Below are 22,421 nucleotides of genomic sequence, written 5' to 3'. Positions count from 1 at the left end.
ATAAATAAAATCAGCAAGAAGAGGAGAAAGATGAGAATGACAGGGAACTTGATCTTACTAAAATGCTATTATCAGAAGAAAGAGGTAAACTTGAATAGTGTTTTTGGAACGTGGAAAGAGGAACTCGAGTACTGGGCCAGAATAGATTCAGTCTAAAGAGTAACAAGGGACAAAATGCAGGTTGTTGTACATAGAGTTAACCTAGTTAAATGTGTTTTTTTAAACAAGATTACTTTATAGTCAGGTATTTAATCGAATGGAAGTGAAGAGAGATTAATGGCTGGGAAAGCAGGACTGTTGCAGAAAACAAAGAATGAGAAGACCAGCTTGTAAAAAGACAAAAACATTCAGGGACAGTCTTGAGGATGAAAACCAAAATTCCTAGTACAGTCTAGATTCTACTCATCAACTCCTTCAAGTTTATTAAACTCTCAGTGACTTCTCTTCCCTGGATGCTTGCACATGCTGGCCCACACCTTTTTACGATTTCTGCACACGTGTGTAAGTCCAAATAAACTGCTTCTGAGCTCCATTTAAATCTCATCTCAACTGCAAAGCTTCCTCTGACTGGCCTACTGCTGTGTTCTGGGCTGCAACTCATACCTTTATAACAAGGACAGTAATCAGAGCCAGACACCATTAAGAGCTTTATGTGTATTATAGCACAATTTCATGCTAACACTGTGAAGTTACACTTTTATTAGCACTGTTTTACAGATATGAAAACTGAAGCACCAAAGTGTAAATAGCTTACCCAACACCATACATAATATAGAAGAACTAGGATTCAAATCCAGGCTTCCTGGCTTCAGCATATGAACTCATTACCATCATCTCTAACACACCGCAATAATATAAACTGAAAGGACTGCTCTCTCCACCACTGGACAGTGAACCATTTAAGGCTGGGGACAATGTTTTCTTTTTGCTCCGTGGTCCCCACCCCAGCACCAGATAAACCACATACCAGGCATTTAATGTATTTTGGTGAATAAAATGAGTCAGGTTATAATTGAACAGACAGAATATAAAAAGTTAAAGTTCCCTTAAAATGCCTTTGCTTCTGTCTATGTGTCCATCTCTCCATTTTAATTAGAGAAGCATTCAAACTTCAGGTAGAGTGCTCTCTGGGCCCCTGTAGATGACTTACATTGTTCATAAAGCATTCATTTCCATCCTGCTTCTACTTTCTACTCCGTCTCCCCACCTCTTCCTAACCGACGTTCACCTTGGATTGCCTTTCCATCCCAAGTGTTGTAATGACCACTTCAGCGTTTTAGTTGTGCGGTCTGACGCTATACAGTTACAAAAACATATGTCACTACATCAGTGTCTTCTGATCACTCAATTTAAATGTAAACTGAGAAACATGTGTCACCTGATAGAAAAAATAATGTCATTTATAAACATTTGGATTTTTTCCCAACACTTACTGATCTAAGGTTTGAAAACGGCTTTCATACGATCCTTTTTGAAAACTGAATTCTCCAGTGTTCTGTTAATATTGTACTGAGATAAAGGTCATTGTGTAGTAGGTTTCTCTTCTTTCATGTGTGCATAGGCGAAATGACACTGGAACCTACTTTTTAAGAAATAAGTATAAATAATAATCTACAGTAGCATTTCCTACAGAAAATCTTGATTGGAAATGCAGGTTGTATCAGGTGTGCTTCTGTGCTTAACCATCTCATGCTGAGTTTTTTAAAGGGAGAAATAATTTCTTATTTTGCTCAATATTTTTATAACTCTCACTCAGCTAGAATTAGCCTTTTTGGAATTTTTTAGACTTCATAACTTGTACTGATTTAGTTTTAGGTCAGACACTGAAGATTATACTACTTGCAACTGAAAGAGATTTTTTTTTTTTTATTTCAGCTTTGCATAGCCTGTCTTAAAGTGATTTTCTGCAGTCAACACCCAGTACCCTTACTTGAGGATTTGGATTTGCCCAAAATCTGCCTTTCTCTGCAGGCACTGACCTTTGTACTTTTTCCATTATGGGCCAAAGACAGTTGATCAAGTTTCTGCTTTTTATTTTTAATAGGTTCAGTGTGATTATTTTCTCATTTTGCACATTTTGTAAATATGTTACAGCTTTAAAAAAAAAAAAAAAAAGTTTTCATGCTGTGGTAAGCTGTTTAGTTTTTGCCCTGAATTTTGGACTTAACATTTAAATCTTGAGGAAAGCAGCAAAGAGGACAGAGAATTAATCACTCAGAGTATTCTGCCAAATCATCATACCCATAAAAAATGTCGATGCCAACTAAGATTGAGAACTGACTCGCTCATCAATGGATACATTCACAGGAAGACAGGTTTCCCAACTTTGTCATTAATCTACGTCCCATCATTAATATCCAGTATTGTAACATTATAGAAATCTATAAAAGTGAGTAGAAAGGATTTTTCAAGTTAGGATTAGGAGATTTCCTTTTTTTTTAATGTCTGTTTTAATAAGAAAAAGGATGAAAAGCAGCATATTCTAGGAACTGATTATCAAATATGTGAAAGAACAGGGGAAAAGCTGTAAAGAAATCTCAATGAAGGGATAATTGTTTGCAGAAATGCCACTTATTGTACCCCCACCCTCTCATCGGCCATTGCACCAGTTTCTATTAATATGAGAGGCACAGAAACTAAAATGTTTGTACTAGACAAAGAGATACAGAATGCATCTTTCCAGATGTATGAAGATTGTAGTATGCATTATATGTATTTCATTGCCACTAAATGGAATCAAATTTGTTATGAACATCCTGCTGAAATATGGGAGACAAGGCAGGAAAGACCTCTTATCCTAACAACTGGGAGGGTTTTGTTAATTTTTTTATTTCTGTTATTTTGACTACCTGTATTCATTTTAATAATGGAAAATGGGTGGGGTTTTTTAACATATTTTTCCCAAGAGGGGATAGACAAGTTCTTAACAAGTAGTTGGGGCATTTGTAAGATTCCATTGAAAGTCAGTCCTAGAAAACATTATAATTTCATTCAACAAAGATAACTGAGGTCTTTGTTGGGAGATTGAGAAGACTAATTCCACAGTTGTTGACTCTATAATATGCAGTTTTTGTTTTGCAGAACATGTTGTTTTTAGTATTAAAACTGCCTCTGAGTGAATTCAAGCATAGCTTTTTTTCCTTTCAAGTAGCTGCAAAATATCAGAGATTAAGTAATCTTAATCAGTAATGACTGTTGCTCATCTGAAGCTCAGCCCCCAGCATGTACCACAGCAGCCTCAAAGTGAATCATTCTCAGTGATCATTCTCCCTAGAGGGAACGCCCATCTTCGTAAATAACTAGGGAGCATCTGCTTAATTTGTATAATGTCTGACCAGTTTCAAAGATTAGAAGTCAATTTTGTTAGAACTTAAATTTATAAAGTTCCTCAAACCCTTTCTCATTCTTTTTACATTGCATTCATTTGGTGTGCTTTAATTCTACAGAACTACATTAAATCTAGAAATAGATCAGAGTTTTGAAATAATTTGTTTTTTTCAAAAGCCTCAGTGAGAACTGAAAATGGCCCTCAACACTTTTCAAATTATGGTAGTAGGAATTATACTTATAAATAGCTTCCAAGTTAACCCCTGAAGGGATGAAATAGTCTCTTACTTTAAATTTTAAGAGACTTGATGGTCACCTGGCCCTTTAATTAGTTAAATATAGATGCACACACTGATTTTTATTGCTGTCCTTCATATGGTAAGATGCTGCCATTAATGGTGATAACTGTGTGATAAACATGACTAGAGAGATTTGTGTCTAGGCTTCTATCCCCTGAGCACACAGGGAGATTGGTGTTTGATTTGCAGCCACATCTGAGATTTGTGGAGCTTGTTACTGCTAGTGACTACAGCAGACTTGAGGTCAGTCATCAGCTGTTTATAAACTTCGCTGTCCATTCTTGCTGACTTGCCAATACTATGAGGATATGAACCTGAAAAGAGAGTGACCTGGTAGTTTCCCCTCCAAATTTTAACTCTAATTGTACAAGATTTTGGATATGTTAGAAATTTGCTAATCTGTCATTGTGTTTTTACTCATCAAAATACATAGTCAATGGCATGACTATGTCCTATACCTTATGACATAATCTATATATTTTATGCAAATTTTATAGATTAGTCTATATAGTCTAAACTGAAATTGTTTCATACATGCATTGTGTGTGTATGTGTGTGAAATTTGAGGGAGCTTGGAAATGTTATTACTTTAAGAAAATCTTTATAATTATTTCTAACCCTTCTTATTCACCCTGATTGTATTTTTTGTTTGTTTTGTTTTGTTTTCCTTTAACTTGATTTATGTATCAGACTGTGTTTTACAAAGTATAGCACAAGAAAAAAATTACTGGTTTATGTTTTAGTTATATTTAACCAAACTTTCAAGGAAGAGCTTGAAACAAATAACTCAAGGTGATTTCAAGTGCTCAGTGGGTTTGCTTAGCCAAGTGATCTTTCTCAAGCTTAGTCATTATTAATAGGGACTGGCTTATTTAAGAGTCAGCTTATTTTAGGTTTGGACCTTTAATCACCACTGATTATCATCAGTAATTTCAATCTCACACACCACCATTGTTGATTTCTTTGCCTCCAGCCTGCCATCTAGCACATCACAATAATGTCATTTTTGCAAGAATTTAATGACACATGAAAAAAGTGAATGAAGTACCAAATTAATAAGAAAATTCATTTATCTCCTGAAAAGTTTTTATCTGGTATTATTTTATGACTATATAAAGTTGATTAAAGTGGATACAAATCTACTGAACACAACTCTTAATTTTTTCCCTATTATGTCATGAGACCGTAAACAAAACTCAAATAAAATTAATATTTCTATATATAAGATGGATACAGTAATGTCATATATCTAATGAGGAATAAATAGTATTGGGAATTTGAAAATTAAAGTGTTACATATAAAGTTTAATTAACAATTCTGATTGCTCAAAAGTTTGTGTGTGTTTTTTAACTAAACATTACTTGGATGAGATTTTGAACTAACTTTGTCTTAATATTGACCCTTGATTATCATTGTTATTTCTTAGCTAGAGATTGGATTTCTAGTATCTGAATTTATATAAATTCTTCTATCTAAAAAAGGCAAGCGTTGTGGTCTTTGCTTTTTTTTTTATTCATAATCTAAGTCTTTCCTACTTTTAAGAACTGACAACAGAATTTTATATCTGGAAAAGAACTTTCAACTTTTTTACAGATGATAAAACAAAGACCAACAGAAACTTAGTGGAAACACCACAATGGCGGACAGAACTTACTATTTGCAAAGGCAATATAAATATATTTTTCCTATGGTCTTTTATCTACATTTTAGACCTTCAGACTTAATGCTCATTTGCATCTTTCTTTCCAATAAATATACTAGATGCAGAAATTTATTTCATCCAATTGTCTATAGAAATGTGATATCGGGACCTATCTCCATGACAACCCAGAGTTACAAACAGACCAGAACAATAAAATATTGGCAAATCTAAAATCAGTCTTTGACACAGATAGAGGTCAACTTGCAAAAGAAGCCTAAGTTTGCAAAGGCTCTAATAAAAAAGGGATCCTTTGTCTAAAAATGAAAAATTCTATAATTAAACCAAATAGTATAGGCCATAATAAAATTATATTAAACACTATCTATTTTCACAGAGATTACTTTATCCTAGGAAGAAGCAAAGGAGCTAAATTAGCTGCCCTTGCCACATATTTGGTGATTTTAGGAACTGAGGATCTGTGTTCTTGATTTTTTTTTTCACTCTGCAAACTGTCACCACTCACTACATGACAGGAATGGAGTGTGAAAAATGGATGAAGTGTACAAAAATTATCTAGCTGTATGACATTAGAACAAAGGGCTGTCCTTAAGCTGACATATGATCAGTATCATCTAAGGCAGGAATGTTGCAAAAATTCATATTCCTTGACCTCTCCCTCTTCAGTGCCAACCAAAAATGGCTTAAATTTCTATTTTAAAGTTTCCCAGATAGTTCTAATAATCAGCTAGCTATATTTTTAGTAAGATTTTTGCTTTTTTTTGTGGTCAATTATTCTGAGAAATGATGCATCTTTTAACACCTCTTAGAAATATGTAGTGTCTGATCATATATATTAGTTTACTGACAGCACTTGAAAATTTTTTAAAGGTTTGTTTGAGAGTCAGTATGAACACAGTTCAACAGCTAAGAGCTCAACAGTATGGTGAAGACTATATTTTAGAGTAGGTTGAGTAGGTTCTACGGCAGCCCACCAGGCTCCGCCATCCCTGGGATTCTCCAGGCAAGAACACTAAGGTGGGCTGCCATTTCCTTCTCCAATGCGTGAAAGTGAAAAGTGAAAGTGAAGTCGCTCAGTGGTGTCAGACTCTTAGCGACCCCATGGACCACAGCCTACCAGGGTCCTCCATCCATGGGATTTTCTAGGCAAGAGTACTGGAGTGGGGTGCCATTGCCTTCTCTAATGTCTTAGCACACGCATCTCTAAAATAGAGATATTAGTAAAAACTACTTGGCACACAATAAGGGATTCATAAAAGCTATCTGACATTTTTACTACTATTGCTCCTAACCCGTATTTAGTCCAGTATTTCACAAATTTATGTGACAGCAGAACACTTTTCTTTCCTCTGAACATCTATTAACATCTTAAAGTTCATAAGCATTCAATGAAACCATTTAAGAAGTATTTTCTTAATGACCAAGATCATCCTTTATTCCTTTATCTGACTCTGATGGGCAATTAATGATAAAAATCTATATATCTCAGCTTATCTTTTATTTTCTGGTCCTTTTTAAAGTTTCCAAAATTGCAGTTAATGTTGTTATTTGTGTTAATTAATTTTTGTTCCAGAAAACCAATGTAAATTGACAATGACTTATTCGATATAATGGCAATGATGCCAGTTACACAGGGATCAGCACACTGCAATCTATTAGCCAAATCTAGCTCACCACCCGTTTTTGTAAGTAGAGTTTTATTGAAAAGTAGCAATGCTTATTCATTATGTATTGTGCATGATGGCCTTCAGGCTGCAATCCAGAGCTGAGTAGTTGCTCCGGAGATTACATGACCCACATAGGTCAAAAATATTTATCGTATGGCTCTCTGTAGAAAAAGTTTGCTAACTTCTTATCTAGGATCAAATTCTTCTCCCCTTTCTGTGCTGTGTGACCAGTTGCATCAGTCGTGTCTGACTCTTTGCGACCCTAGCCTGCCAGGCTCCTCTGTCCACTGGACTCTCCAGCACGAATACTGGAGTGGATTGCTGTGCCCTCCTCCGGGGGATCTTCCCAATCCAGGAATTGAACCCAAATATCTGGCATCTCCGGTGTTGCCGACAGGTTCTTTACCCACTGAGCTGCCTGGGAAGCCCTTCTTCTCTTTCTACTTCCCTCAAATCATACTGTCATCAGATCCTTTTGACTCACATACAGATTCTTTTCATACTGTTAGGTATAGGTTTTACTTCACTTGTAGGTGGTCTTGGGGATGTCTTTCCACATGTGTAAATCTTCAAAGGCATTTAAATTTGCCTATTTTAAATGTATTATACATACTTAACAACAGACATGTTAAGTCATCGCTCTTTGCAAATTTGTCTCCAAGGAGTATGGCTTTGCTCTTTGCATTGATGTATAATAATTTAATAACTTTCTACTTACTAAGAATTCTCAGATGAAATAGATAAGCAAAGAGGATAAAAATGTGCTTTATTTGAGATCCCATGTGCTCTCCTTTGAGAGTGTGATAAATCAGGTAGGTATTTTTCATTTAATATAATATAATAGATATATTTCCTATTATATTAATAAATGAAAATAGGTATCTTATCTGCTCAGTTAGATGTTAAGTTCACTAACATGTTTTCAGGTCAACTTGCATAATACATGGTTTGATTCCATTAAATGCCCTTAATGTCTCTGATATGTAGAGAGGTGATAGGTGTGAGGTATGTACCAAATTGTATAAGACACGAATCTGATCCTCAAGGTGCTCCTAGTGTATCAAAATGAATGCTGCAGATAACCACAGATAGCAGATGATCTGGGAATTTGCTCAGGAGCTCATATCAGGAAAGGAACAACTTAGTCAAAAGAGCTTAGGAAGAGCCTAAGAGTGAGGATTTCAGTGCACTGAAAATATTTTAGACAAAATTGGAAAAATGGCAAAAATCACTGGAAAGAACATTCATAGAGAATTGAGTTAACCCAAGTGGCCAGATCAGAGGGGACAGAGGAGACAAAAGTGAGAGATGAGAGAGATAAGGGACATGGAACCAGCCTCGCAGTGTGAAGACCAGGCTTGGGACCTTGAACTGAAGCCTAGAAACTGTGTAAAATCACCAAAGGGCTGGAGTTAGTGACGTTACCAGATTTGTGCCTGAGGGAAATATAAATACTTGTTGACAATTTTATGAGGTTTTTTTTCATCTTTGTCCCTTCATGGAATGATTTAGTTCTAAGATGATTTTTATTCTCATGTTAGAATTGATAAGGGAGGCTTCTGACTAACTGCAGTGCTCTCACCATTAAACCTGCGCTGATCCCAAGAGTATACTATGGACATTATGCAAGAAATGTGATAGAGATGGCTTATTTAAGTGTGTACACATCCTGCATTCTGGAATACCTGTTCAATTATAACTGAAATATTTCACGTTGTCTCATTTCTTCCTGATGGAAATCTTGTACACCACTAACATAAGGGAAATTATTTGCCTACTCCATGTTTTACATCACTCAATTTGTTTCACTTAAAAAGCTCCAATGGCCATAAAGAAGGGTGAATCTAAGGCACATTCCTGTTCATTAAACGACAACAACAACAAAAAACACCCCTACATTCGGAAAGTAGTGAGGATTGACCAGGGAGGTTGTTATTGTTGTTTAGTCATTCAGTCGTGTCCAACTCTTTGTGACCCCATGGACTGCAGCTCGCCAGGCTTCCCTGACCTTCACTATCTCCCAGTTTGCCCAAACTCATGTCCACTGAGTTGGTAATGCCATCCAACCATCTCATCCTCTTCTCCTCCTGCCCTCAATCTTTCCCAGCATCAGGGTCATTTCCAATGAGTCGGCTCCTCTCATCAGGTGGCCAAAGTATTGACCAGGAATATTTTTTCAAATTTTGTTGTTTTCATTTTAAGTTTCCACATCAGGAAAATGAAAATTAGAAGCAACAACAAAGATAATGTGGACCCTGAAAGGGCTTTTTGCAGCTTTAGAAATACCACAGTCATTGTAGAAACTCCCAGTGGTTATAAATTAAGTCCTATTTCTATATGGGGAGAACACAGCTCAACTCCCTGAAACTCCACCTATTTTCACTGTATGCTAATTTAATTTTACAGTCCTAAATAGGACAGGGAAAAAAATTAAAATTGTTCAGTCTAACTTTAATATTCCCCAAATGTTAAAAATAAAATCCCGCTAAAATAGCAAACCTTTGACAGCTGAGATTTAGAAAACTTCATTAGAGAGAAGAGGGACAATCATAGAGAGTTTTCCTTTTTATAATGAGTCTCTAGGACTTTCAGATTGAAAATACTGAAGATACTTAAGTCAGGACTCCAAAAAAAAAAAAGTGAGCTCAAGTTACCCCACTGCAAATCTGTTTTTGGCAAGACACGGATTGGCAACCCAGCCCAGTGCTCTTGCCTGGAAAATCCCAGGGACAGAGGAGCCTGGTGGGCTGCTGTCTATGGGGTTGCACAGGGTTCGACATGACTGAAGTGACTTAGCAGCAGCAGCAGATTAAAGAGGGAAGTTTCATCTCTGTAAATGAGAATCTTAATTATCGAAAAAAAGTTTTCCAATATCATTCTGTCTAATGATAATGAGTGCAAACAGTGCTGCATTTTAGAGATACAACAGATTGCTCTCAAAACTAAGATATATATTCTTTACAAATTTAATATTTCAAATAAATATATATTTATATATCATTATAAATAAATTTATATTTATTTATCATATATAAATATTTATAAATCATTATAGTAGAAATGATTATGTCATGTGTGTGTTAGTTTCTTAGTTGTGTCTGACTCTTTGAGACCCCATGGACTGTACTCTGCCAGAGTCCTCTGTCCATGAAATTCTCCAGGCAAGAATCCTAGAGTGCGTTACCACCTTCTCCGGATTATGCCATAATTAAAAAAAAATAATTTATGATCAATATAATTTGAGAAATACACAGTCATTGAAAATAGATGAAAGGAAAGTAAACAAATAAACCACTGGTCAACTAGAAAGCTAGAATAACAATGACAGTCATTTACAAAATGCATAATTTACAAGCTTCTTCAAATATTGTTATTTCCATTTTGTCTCATAAAAATACAGTGAGGAAAACTAGAGGTCTCTTAATATTATGATATTATTGATTTCTTTCTACAAATAAGAAAACCTAATTTCAAGTGGTTTAAGCAACCTATCCAAGCTAATACAACATTGTTAGATGACAGGACTTAAGCTCCAAATGTGCCTACTCTGCTAGCCTATAGCTGAATCCCATTGGGATACCATCAATGTTCACACATGACTACACAGTTGTGACTGCTTCTGCTATACTTGCACAAAGGACACACACTAAAGTCAGAACTTTTATCAATAAATTAATCAGTCAATATTTTTTCAGTTAAAATAACCTCTCATATTATTGCCCATAAGCTATCCCGATATATTTTTGTGGAATAAGTTAAGATAGGAATTAAGCATCAAAAACTGAAGCATAAAGTTGAGTAGAAAGTTGCTGTTTGTACTTAAAATTGGAAATGAATGTTTTATTATAGTATTAGCAATCATAAAGCAATTTATTTTACTAATTCTAAATTTCTGTCTCTTTCTTTCTTTTTCATTTATTTTAATTCTCTTTCAAACAAGTAAAATGCATGTTACTAGCAAATGGAAAATGAAAAGATTTCAACTTTTAGATTTCTTAATCATCTGACTGACCCTCCCAATACAAATGCTCTTTTGTATCTATTACTCCCATCCTATTGACCCTGAAAAGCCCTGAATTCAGTATCATCCACACAAGGCAAGAAAGCTCGAGTTATCGCCCTCTCTCCTTCCTCTTATCATCTCCACTCAGTGTTTCCTGTAGAGAAAAACTGATTGTATTTGGCTCTTACATGATTCTTTCACACTGTACAATTCTAACAGTGATATATTTGCCCCCACCTGCACATGACCTTGTTTTAATGCTATTATAGATTATGGGCTTTTAACTGATAAACAGTCTGTCCTTTTCAGTATCAACAGGAAAAGTTTTGAAGTTGTGCAATTGTTCACTTTTCCCTTGTTGCATAAATGGGTAATAAATGGAACAGCCTTAGCGTGGAGACATACAGGTTCTACTCAGAATATTCAGTTCCTTGACAGGGACCTGCCTTGTACTAAAATCACTCTCAATCCAGCTTATCAGTGAAGGACTAGAAGCTGTTGCTTTTCTAGGCTATTTTACAAGTATAATACTTTATCAAAATCTTTATCTTCAACCTACTAGCCTTTGTCTACACCTTTGAGTTCTTCAAAGATCTTAGAGGCAACTAAAACATCCTTTTACCGCTTAAATACACACTGATATTTCCTTGTTAAGTGTACATTTGCCTACTTAAAAAGATACATCTGCTATTGCAACTAAAGAGAGATTTTTGCTTACATTCTCCTTATCTATATTTTATTTTTCTCTATGCTATCCCTTATGTTTTCAAAAAGGCTATATTTTATTGTCATAGGACTCCTTGAAAATATCCACATTTTACAAATGGCTCTATACACCAACAGTTTATCAGTATGGGCAGTATATAATTATAGAATTGCCTGTCCTTGAAACATGCCAAAATATATTTACATTTTTTAGAATTGTTTTGGAAGAAAATATTTTAGAGGAAAAAATCATTAATATGATTCATTGTTGTGTAGCAACTATAATGATCAGTTTTCAAGAATGAGTAAACTTTTTTGTACTTGACAATTAATAATTTAGATGGGGTATACTTCATTAACTGTTTTTGCAGTATTCTTGTGTTTTACATTATCTCAGAGTAAATGCAAATTTACTCTGTAGAAAGATTAATAATTCTGTATTCCATTATAATAGTACCATCAGTTATTCTTATAATCAATTGATTTAAAAACTCAAAAACTTATTTTTATAGATACCTAGATGGTCAATTTTGCCATTTATTAAGCAAAGGCTAGCTATGGAGTTCATCTTAGTATACCTTACATACATTATCTTATGTATAATACACATTTAATGAATATGCTGAAGGAATAATCTCAAAAATTTATATCATTTCTGAATTTTAGTTTATTATCTACCTAATTTACTATAGATACATGGGCAAAGCAAAGCTATGTGCGCTCATTACAACTGCTTGGCAAAAATTGTTTTTGTTTTCAACAAGCATGAAGTAGTTTTTGACAGACACCCTAGAAATATTCCATGATATATTATCAAAATACCAACACCTCAGAAAGAATAGCTATTTCGGTCATTACTCGATACAGTCATATACATTTTCTGACCAAAGCAGTTATTAAAAAAATCTATGCACGGGTTTATTTACTTCAAAAGTATTAAAATTCATTAAGAAGTTCCAGCTCTATGTTCATAAATCGATAAGACTTACAACCTCAGTGCTTCAAATATGCTCCAATCAATGGGACAGACCACTGAAGAGACCACCACAATCCCATTAGAACAGTGAGGAGCATTTTTAATCAGCGACACATTGGTCTTATCTCAGATGACTGTGAATTTTGGTTACAATCCATTGGATCCATTGATTTTTTAGGTGACATCGGCCTAATGCAAATTCCTGACTAAGGGAGTGCCTGTGGATGTTAAATACTCTTGTACTCTGTAATTTAATGCATATTTTAATGAAGTGAACAGTCAAACTTCTGACAGGCATCAGCAACTTTGAAATAGAGTCTTCCAAATTTCTCGTACAGTCTGAAAGTAATGAGATTTGTTCCATAAAGTGATGAAATTTATGCCATAAATTATCTCTAAGAGAAGAGTGCTTCTTAAAGCAGAATCATTTCCTTGGTAGAGATCAGATTTTAAATAGTTGTTTAATAAGAAATTTGGGGGAAAGCAGTCTGAACTATGTTCTCTCAGATAATTTTTGCCCATTATCAAGGAAATGGAGTACCACATGGTATCTGAAGGCTGCTATTCTTAGAAGGAAAGCCACTGACGGAGTTAGTGTGCTAAAACTTGGCGCTTAGACTCCATCCCTTCTTTAAATATATATCCCTTTACTCTTCAACAGTATTCACTGAGGACTTTACAGGAATCAAATTTTCTTTCTCAGAGTATTCAGCAAGTGTTTTGTTGGAGTTTGTACTCTAAATCATCCTTTAAGAAAAAGAACATGGGCTTCCTTGGTGGCTCAGTGGTAAAGAATCCACCGGCCAATGTGAGAGATGTGTAGGTTGGATCCGACTTGGGAAGATCCCACATGCTGCAGACCAACTAAGCCCATGCTGCAATTAGTGAGCCTGAGCTCTAGAGCCCCAGAGCTGAAACTGCTAAGCTCATGCTTAGTAGAGCCATGTTCTGTAACAAGAGAAGTCACTTCCATGAGAAGCCCTTGCACTGCAACTAGAGAGTAGCCCCCACTCTCCACAACTAGAGAAAAACCCACACAACAATAAAGACCCAGCATGGCCAAAAATAAAAATATAAATAAAATTATTTTTAAACAAGAAAAAATATATGTTTAAAATGAGGGCCTTTTCTGAAAAATATTTTGCAATATACTAAAACCATTTTGTTGAATAAGTAACCATTAAACTTGACACATTATAAAATGAGGCTAACTTTTTCTTAGTGCCTTTAACAATTCCCCTACATGTATTCTCATCTTAGTTATCATGGTATTTTCTAGTGCAATTAAAGTCTGTAATTGTCAACTTCTAGATAGTCTAGTCAGTGGAGTGCTTGGAGATTGACTTAACTGGTGAGCCACATGATGGATATGATGAATTTCAAATTACCTTTAGAGGGTAAGTTTATGTTCATTGTCATAATGCTGAAGCCCAAATATTTACTTCATGAATCATAATCAGAAAACTTCTTCCCTCAAAGTTCTCATATAATATTTAAATAAAATACAAACATTATTGAATCAGAATCCTATCCATGCATGATAAACAGATGAAACTGCCCAGGTGTATGGTTTAACAAACAAGGAAGCATAGAATATACATAAATAATTGTGTATATGTTAACAGAGATTTCCTGAGTATCTGTTATGTACTAAGACGTCTTCTTGGTGCCAAGAATATAGCAATGAACAATATACTATAAGAAACTTATAAACTATGGAGAAGACAGATAAGAATAAATAATTGTAAACAAATCAATAAAATAATTTCATAATCTGATGAGAGCACTGAATGGGCCATGTGTTGGAAAAAGATGTTGGAGAGAGTCAGGTAAGAACTCCTCTGAGAGAGGGCCTTTGAAATGACATATAAATGATGAGACTTCAAGAAAAGAAAATAAATTTCTTGCCTTTTTTCTGAGTGATTTATAATGGTCATTTTAACCATTCACAATTACTCTTTATCTAGAGGCTTCTAATCAGAACTTTTCTTCAATGTGTTTCTGACATGATTAATTCTATTAGTTCACAAACCACCAAACCAAATCCTATAAAACTTTATTGCAACCATATCCTACTTTAAATAAGAGAAATAACCTAAATATTACTTTAATATAGTCATATACTTCCAGTTTTACACTTTTTAGCTTATTTTTCAAAGAGCCATCACTAGCTAGGTATGCAAGTGAATAATAATAATGTTATAATATTTCTTACATATGTGCTTCCCAGTAACTCTGTGAGGTTGGTAATATTGTTATTCTTTTGTTTTATAAATAAAGAAACTAAAGCACAGAAAGGCTGTATAATTTGCCCAAGATTCAAAACTAGTAAGTAAAGCATTTTAGCAATAGAGCTCAAATACTAAGGCTATGGAGAATTCAGTTTTAACCACAATACCACAGCCACCCAAATAAAATCAACAAGATGAAACTTTTTTTTTTTCAATTTTTCCTAATTTAGAGTTCCTCGATTTGTAAGAATGTTATCTTCAGCCTTACCAAATTAAAATAGTGAGCAGAATCCAGCCGGTTGCCTTGTCACTTTGAATTTGTATAACAAACTTTACAGACTGGGACCATTTCCTCCCACGTAGTTTACATACAATGCCAGTAACAGTCGCCACAGAAAGAATAATGCTGTAAGGTATTGGTACCTGGAGCAAATATCCAGCCTTTCCTCCAGAAAGGATAAGTAAGTCTCATTGTATTCAGGTTGCAAAATAAGGGTGTATAGTCTAGAAGAAAGGCTTTCCTAATAGCTCAGTGGTAAAGAATCCAACTGCCAATGCATAAGACTTGGTTCAATCCCTGGGTCGGGAAGATGGCCTAAAGAAGGAAATGGTGACCCACTCCAGTATTCTCACCTGGGAAATCCCATGGGCAGAGGAGCCTCGGGGCTACAGTCCATGGAGTCACAAAAGAGTTGATGACTAAGTGACAAAACAGTGACAGCAACAATCTTCTCTGAATATCCGGAGATGTCTTGGCAAGTCTCCAATAACATGTTCCAATAATCTTATAGTGATGCTAAGTGATAATCACATTAGCTTCAGATTCTCACAAAGAACAAATGTGACTGTTTTTCTGGAGTTACTCAGTCCCTTCACTAATCTAAGTTACCAGTTCTCAGCCTACTTTTTGCATTTTTAAAAATCACAAAACATTCTACTGTTTGTAGGATTCTGGAATTCTGATTCTGCAAGAAATCTCAAAAGTCACAGACAATGGCATTAGGATCTCAGCTTCAAGGTCTTCAGTGATAAACCATAGTTTAAAGGGTGCATATTGCTTTATTGCCATGTTTCCATTCTAAAAGCAAGGAGGAAGCTTTGAGCTCTAGTCACCTAAACCAAGAGTTAAGAAAGAGTCCCTTTTCATTCTATTAGTTTCAAAATAAATGAATACATCTCTAGGAGGACATCCCTTGAACTCTAGGAATGGCCTGGATAGCATTTGGATTTGCCACACAATTTAATCACAGCAGAAACTGTATATAAAATGTATGGTTTCTGCTTAAACAGATAACATGTTCAAAATAACTAAGATGAAGGCATACACATTCATAACACATACAATATTCAGATCACCTAGTGCAAACATTAAGAAATAAATTTGACCTCTAAACCTAATTTCAATTAAAATTTATGTAAAGGCATATACAGTGAATGTTACTTTATTTTTCAGAACTTTCATTGAAATAAAATGCTCTGTGGGATATGTTAGAAAAAGATTTTCCTTGTATAAAATTTTAGGATGGTATCATTTAATCATCTTAACTGACCATATCTCTAATTGACAGAAGCCATGTACTGATCATAATTTCACATGTTCTTCTAAAAGAAAAAAAAGAGTTAGCAAGAATAATTTTCTTTTTCCAAAGTACTTGTTCCAGTGTTCTCTGTTCCTCGAAGGATAGCTTTATTGTTTAATCTTTGGTTTTACGGGGGACACTTTCAGATTTAATCTATAGTCTTCACATTGAAGAGCATGATAAAAAGAAATTTGTAATCAGCTCAGTGCTTAAGATGTAAAGATTTATTCAAAGCATCAAACCTTTCAGAGTTTTATGCTGTAAGGTGGGAAGGATTTTTACAGCAATGTAAATAAGTGTGAAGGATTTTTACAGTAATGTTAATGTTAAAGGCACACACTGCCCACTCCTAGGAACTTCTGGCTGTATAAGCAATGACTTTGAAAGTAGGGGTGCTGCAGGAAGTCAAATGAGGCAAGAAAATGATGAGTGAACTGGCAAGCTCAGGAAAGGAAAGAGGCTTAGGGAGGGAGGCTGCAGAGGACAGACGGGGGCTTTAGTGTAAGATCAGTAGATTAAATTTGAGAAGAGTATTTAGAGGGGTTGGGGACAGGCACATGGAGGCTTGCAATGAGAAGTAGGCTGTAACAGAGGCATTCTTTGAAAAAATGATCAAATAAAAACGTGATGTTTCCAGAGAACAGCATCAAAACATATATATTATCTAGGGTGAAACAGATCACCAGCCCAGGCTGGATGCATGAGACAAGTGCTCGGGCCTGGTGCACTGGGAAGACCCAGAGGAATCGGGTGGAGAGGGAGGTGGGAGGGGGGATCGGGATGGGGAACACATGTAAATCCATGGCTGATTCATGTCAATGTATGACAGAAACCACTACAATATTGTAAAGTAATTAGCCTCCAACTAATAAAAATAAATGGGAAAAAAAAGGACTAACAGGTTTCTTGAAAAGAGATTCTAGGACAGGAAGAGAAACTGGTATGTAAATAAAGCCAGGTTCAGGGAAAAATTGATTAGAAGCTGCCAGTAGCTAGGGTGATATTTTTATTTTTCTAATTAGTGATTCTTGTTATTCAAAAATCCTTTTCAAAAGTCTAGCATCCTCTTATGATGAAGCCTTATAGTATTAGCTCTTCTTTAGAGTATTTTTCAGGAATCCATTGTGTACACTTCCAGCCACCACTGATTTCAGGCAGAGGCCCTGAGGTCTTTACTGGACCATTATCTGTTATTGCCTCTCCCAGATAATTACCATGAGTGTAGCTACCAGGTTACAAGCCTTGAAGATGCCAAAGTCACCAAGAACATGAGCCTCATGGCAAACTATGTCTAGCCTATTACAATTTTCTGTAAACTCACATTGGCAGGCAGTTTAAAAGTTCTACTGCTCCGTAATAGTCTATTTACCAACAAACCTAGTTAATGAAATTCTCTTTCTTAGCAGGAAGTATCTATCCTCTATAAATCCTTCATTCAGTTGCTAATGGTTATTTTCGTGGATCTGATTGGCCTAGGGAGGTGTACAACACACTAGACAAAAAGACTATTCAGAATAGACATCACGTGGTATGACTATATAGCAGTTAGGCTGCCTGAATTCAAACCCTGCCCTTCCCCTACTGCCTACAGGACCTACTGAACCTCTTTCAGTCTATTTGCTTGTCTGTGAGATGGGGATAATAACAAAACATCTTTCATAGTAAGTTATTATGAAAAATAAGTAACTTGATACAGTGTGATACTCAACAGTTAATTTCAAAAATATCATTTGAGTCAGAATGCTGTTCTTCCTCAGTCTGCACTTGGACTCTAATAACCCAACAAATCTTTCTCAATGACTGCAGATACTTTGAAATAAATGTTTTGCATTGGAAAATCCAGGAGCTCTTTGGGATTTTTAATGCCCAAATCAGTCCACTCAAGTTGCACAGATCAGCCTCTCCTTCAGTAAGAAGGGAACCAGCAGAACAACCACAGCTGTGGAAGGGCAAGGTGCAGAAACAATGCAGCTCCCATTTTCTCTCATGTTAGCGATAAATTCAGACTAAGTCCTGCTGTACATCAGAAGTCTATGCAAAAGTACTTCTTTGCAACTAATAAAGAAAAGGTAGACACCTTCTGACAAGTTTGCTTTGGAATTTAAGATATCACATTGGGACTTGCAAAATAGGAAGCAGTATAGCAGACTGAATATCCATTTCTCATACTGTTTCCTCACTCAGAATTTCCTTCATCAAATAATGTGTTGTAGTAACAAACTTTTCCTTAATTTACTGAGATTATTTGGTAGAGGAGCCCCAGGAATGTTCCAGCCCTTGGGATGATACGGTAGATTTTTCTGGAATACTTAACCACATGGTAAAGATCTTAACTGTACTCACCAATAAACTAGTTGACAATGCTAAGAGATAACTGTATTTCTTCAATGGATTCTATGGCTAATTCTATTGTATCTACTAAATTTGAAAGTAAAAATATTCACTGAAAACTAAACTCATATGAATGGATAAAAAAAAGTCATGGGAGGTAAATACAGTGGAATATTACTCAGCCATAAAAAAGAATGAATTTGAGTCAGCTCTAGTGAGGTAGATGAACCTAGAGCTTATTATACAGAGTGAAGTCATAAAGAGAGAAACAAATATCACATATTAGTGCATATGCACGGAATCTAGAAAAACAGTACTGATGAACCTATTTCAGGACAAGAATAGAAATGCAGACATAGGGAACAGACTTATGGACCCAGTGGGAGAATGAGAGGATGGGACAAATTGAGAGAATAGCATTGAAATATGTACACTACCAAGTATAAAATAGACAGCTGGTGGGAAGCTGCCGTACAACACAGGGAGCTCAGCTTGGTATTCTGTGATGACCTAGTGGGGTGGGATGTGAGTAGGTGGGATGGAGGCTCAAGAGGGAGGGGATATATGTACACTTATGGCTGATTCACTGTTAAATAACAGAAACCAGCACAGTATTGAAAAGCAATTATCCTCCAGTTAAAAATAAACAAAAGAACATTGGCTTCCCTCATAGCTCAGTCAGTCAAGAATCTGCCTGCAAGGCAGGAGACCCAGGTTTGATTCCTCAGTCGAGAAGATCTCCTAGAGAAGGAAATGGCAACCCACTCCAGTATTCGTGCCTAGAGAATGCCACTGACAGAGGAGCCTGGCAGGCTACAGTCCATGTACTTGCAAGAGTCAGACCTGACTTAGCAACTAAACCATCACCAATAAAAAGAACGTTAAAATGAGAAAGCTAGACTATCATTCTTCAAATAGAAACCACAGATAAAATTAACTTAAAATAATTAGTTGAAAGAGTTCTACTCTCACAGACTACCTGAGTCAAGATGCATTGATATTTCACCAAGTGTCAAGTTCATAAAGAGACAAGAGCTGACAGGTCTTGTGGACAGTTATCACTGAGACAAAGGCCATGGACTTGAATGAACACAGTTTTCAAGTGAGTCACTGTGGCAAAGAAATTGGAGGCAGAACTTTCCAGGGATAAATGACTTGTTAGACCTGTATAATTTCTGAGAACTCCAAGTTTTCATTCCAGAATTTTCAACCTCTATTTTATGAGAAGGAAAAACTAGAAAGTATAAAAGATAAGCAAGTCACAGAATGGCCACTGTTTTAGATTATTTGTGATATAGGAAGTTTCTAGAAAGGAATGAGAAAACCCCAAATTCATTCTTGTCTGGTAAGTACTGTGAAGACAAAAATTGGTGTCTACTTCTTAATTTTTTTTCTCTAAATGAATCTTTGTTCAATTCTACTTTTAGAGACCTCTGGCTCTTAAATAGTGGCTTTTTAAAGTCTGTCCATTTTAGTTCATTCATAAAAGCAAGCAGGCAAGATGAAAGGTATTCACTAAATCTTCCAAGAGGCAGTACCTGGACATTTGGATCCCAAATGCAATCTCCTCTAAAATTCACATTGGAAAAAAAAAAAAAGCCCTTTAGAACCTAGGTTAGCTTGAAAAGGAGTTTCTACCAAGGGTAAAGCTGTCCATTTACCATTTTCTCGATTCTCAGTAATCCTTTCTTTGCAGGAAAAAAATGAAAAATGGAAAAAACTTATTGCACATGTGCCAGTGTCACGCCTGTTTACCAGAGGAAGGCATAGCCACCAGTGCATCTGGAAACCAAACCAGGAGGTGACATATTACTATCCACACATTTCTTTGGAAAGTAGGAACATAAGACATAGGAAACGTCATACATGAGTGCTCTGGTTACTCATGGCAACCTGAGCTGCCCTTGGCAACCCACCAACCCACACACCCTTGGCTAGGGTGTCCAGGTGGCCTTCCATGGGGAAAGAATGATCATACACATGGTAAATGGAGTTAATACAGTAAAGCCAATATAAGCACTGATGTTTTATCTTCTGACAGCATATGAATGTGCACGCATTAAGTTCTAGGAGAAAAGGGGCTAATTTTAGATTTGTTCCTAGCCCTCTCCATGTGAATGGTGTCGCTGTGAGCCCAGCAATGAAGTTCACTGTGTTGTAGCAGACTGCGCAGTTCCTGAGTGTGTCAACCCAGTCTATGAACCAGAGCAGTGTTGTCCTGTCTGCAAAAATGGTAAGACCATATGCATTAGCTTTCAAAGAGGGGTTAGTGCACAATACAGATGCTCCACCACTGCATACCATTCAGTGCAGGAGCCCTCTGAGATCTACCTGTGTGATTTTTCAATGTGGGCATGGCCAATTAATATTTGTACCCCACCTTAAAGTGAAAGTAAGCCAGCAATGGGTGACTCATGAAGTTTTCCATCTGGGGAATTAAAGCTCTTACAAGCTGCCTTTGTTGTGCCCCTATTATTTATTGTCAATTTATAAGGAGAATTTTGGAACAAACGCACTACCATCTTTTTTGTAGATTGGATTTCTCTTTCATGGAGGTTATGAAGCAGTTCCTAGTACATAACCCAGGACAGAGAGAAATATAAATGCCAGGTGTTCTGCTTGGTACATAGACAAGACTTAAAATTATCAACGAATTACAAAAATCAATTACTCATGCACTTAAGTAGAAATAAGGAAGACTAGAAAGTTTGGAGCTTTTATTCTAGGTCTTTATTGCAATGGAAAAGTACTCTCATAGTAACTATCATGGAGGGGAACTTGGTTTATAAGTTTATGGGTTCCTTCTGGCCCTTATATGATGAAGAGGTTGAAATGATTGTGGCATGCCAATCACCCGAAGTCAAGGTGATGCCACAGAGAAACCAATGTAGTGCTATAAACCCTATAAGGACAACCTACCAACAAACTCAAAATCACACTCTTGCTATGATTTTGATTGTATAGGATCAAAATATGCAATCAGATATCAATCAAAACATAAATCTTCACTATGTAACATTCTGTCAGTGCCTTTGAATGGCACTAATATCTGCTTGAAAAGGTAGATCCAGCTCTTAATTAAGCTGACGTCACTCTAGTATTGAATCCTTACCTTCTTCCTTGGATTAGCAGTTCTCATCTTCCACTGTTATACATTTTTGTCCAGAATCTGGTATTATGTAAACTCACCTACTAATCTTTTCCCTTGCACAGTTATAATTAGTAAAACAAACAAACAAACAGGTTATTTAGCCAAAAAAAGAAGCAAAAGCAGTTCTGATTGTTTTAATAATATTCATAGTGTTTTGGCATCTTCTCATGTGACTGAAAAGAACCCTTATGACATTTCTCAGGCACAATCTTTATTATTTCTCATCATATAAATCTATTGAGTCAAATGTTAAACAGCACATCTGGGTTCTCTTTTTCTTCTTATCCCTCTCTTCCAACTGACCTGTGTCACAGTGACCATCACTCTGACATAGAAGATAGACATAAATATACTCCTGAAGTTCAATGTGATCTAATATATGCAAAAGTATAAACTTTAAGACTTTATATTTTTAAAAGGATATTGAAGAAATTGGAAGAGATACAGGGAGGAACAAATAAGATGATTTAATGCTTGAAACATAGGACCT

General features: G+C 35.8%; 1 protein-coding gene across 1 annotated transcript in view; it reads left to right on the top strand.

Annotated features, from left to right (window-relative positions):
* The window catches only part of VWC2L (von Willebrand factor C domain containing 2 like), a 174,256-nt gene that overhangs the window by 3,363 nt on the left and 148,472 nt on the right, over positions 1-22,421 (top strand). Inside the window, exon 2 of the mRNA XM_065927670.1 lies at positions 20,884-21,013. Coding sequence (XP_065783742.1) covers positions 20,884-21,013 — 130 coding nt within the window. The remainder of the gene's footprint in view (positions 1-20,883; positions 21,014-22,421) is intronic.

This window comes from Muntiacus reevesi, chromosome 3 (assembly GCF_963930625.1).
Source record: "Muntiacus reevesi chromosome 3, mMunRee1.1, whole genome shotgun sequence".
NCBI classification, from domain to species: Eukaryota; Metazoa; Chordata; class Mammalia; order Artiodactyla; family Cervidae; genus Muntiacus; species Muntiacus reevesi.
The sequence above is the reverse complement of the archived record's forward strand: the minus strand, read 5'-3'. Positions and strand labels throughout refer to the sequence as shown.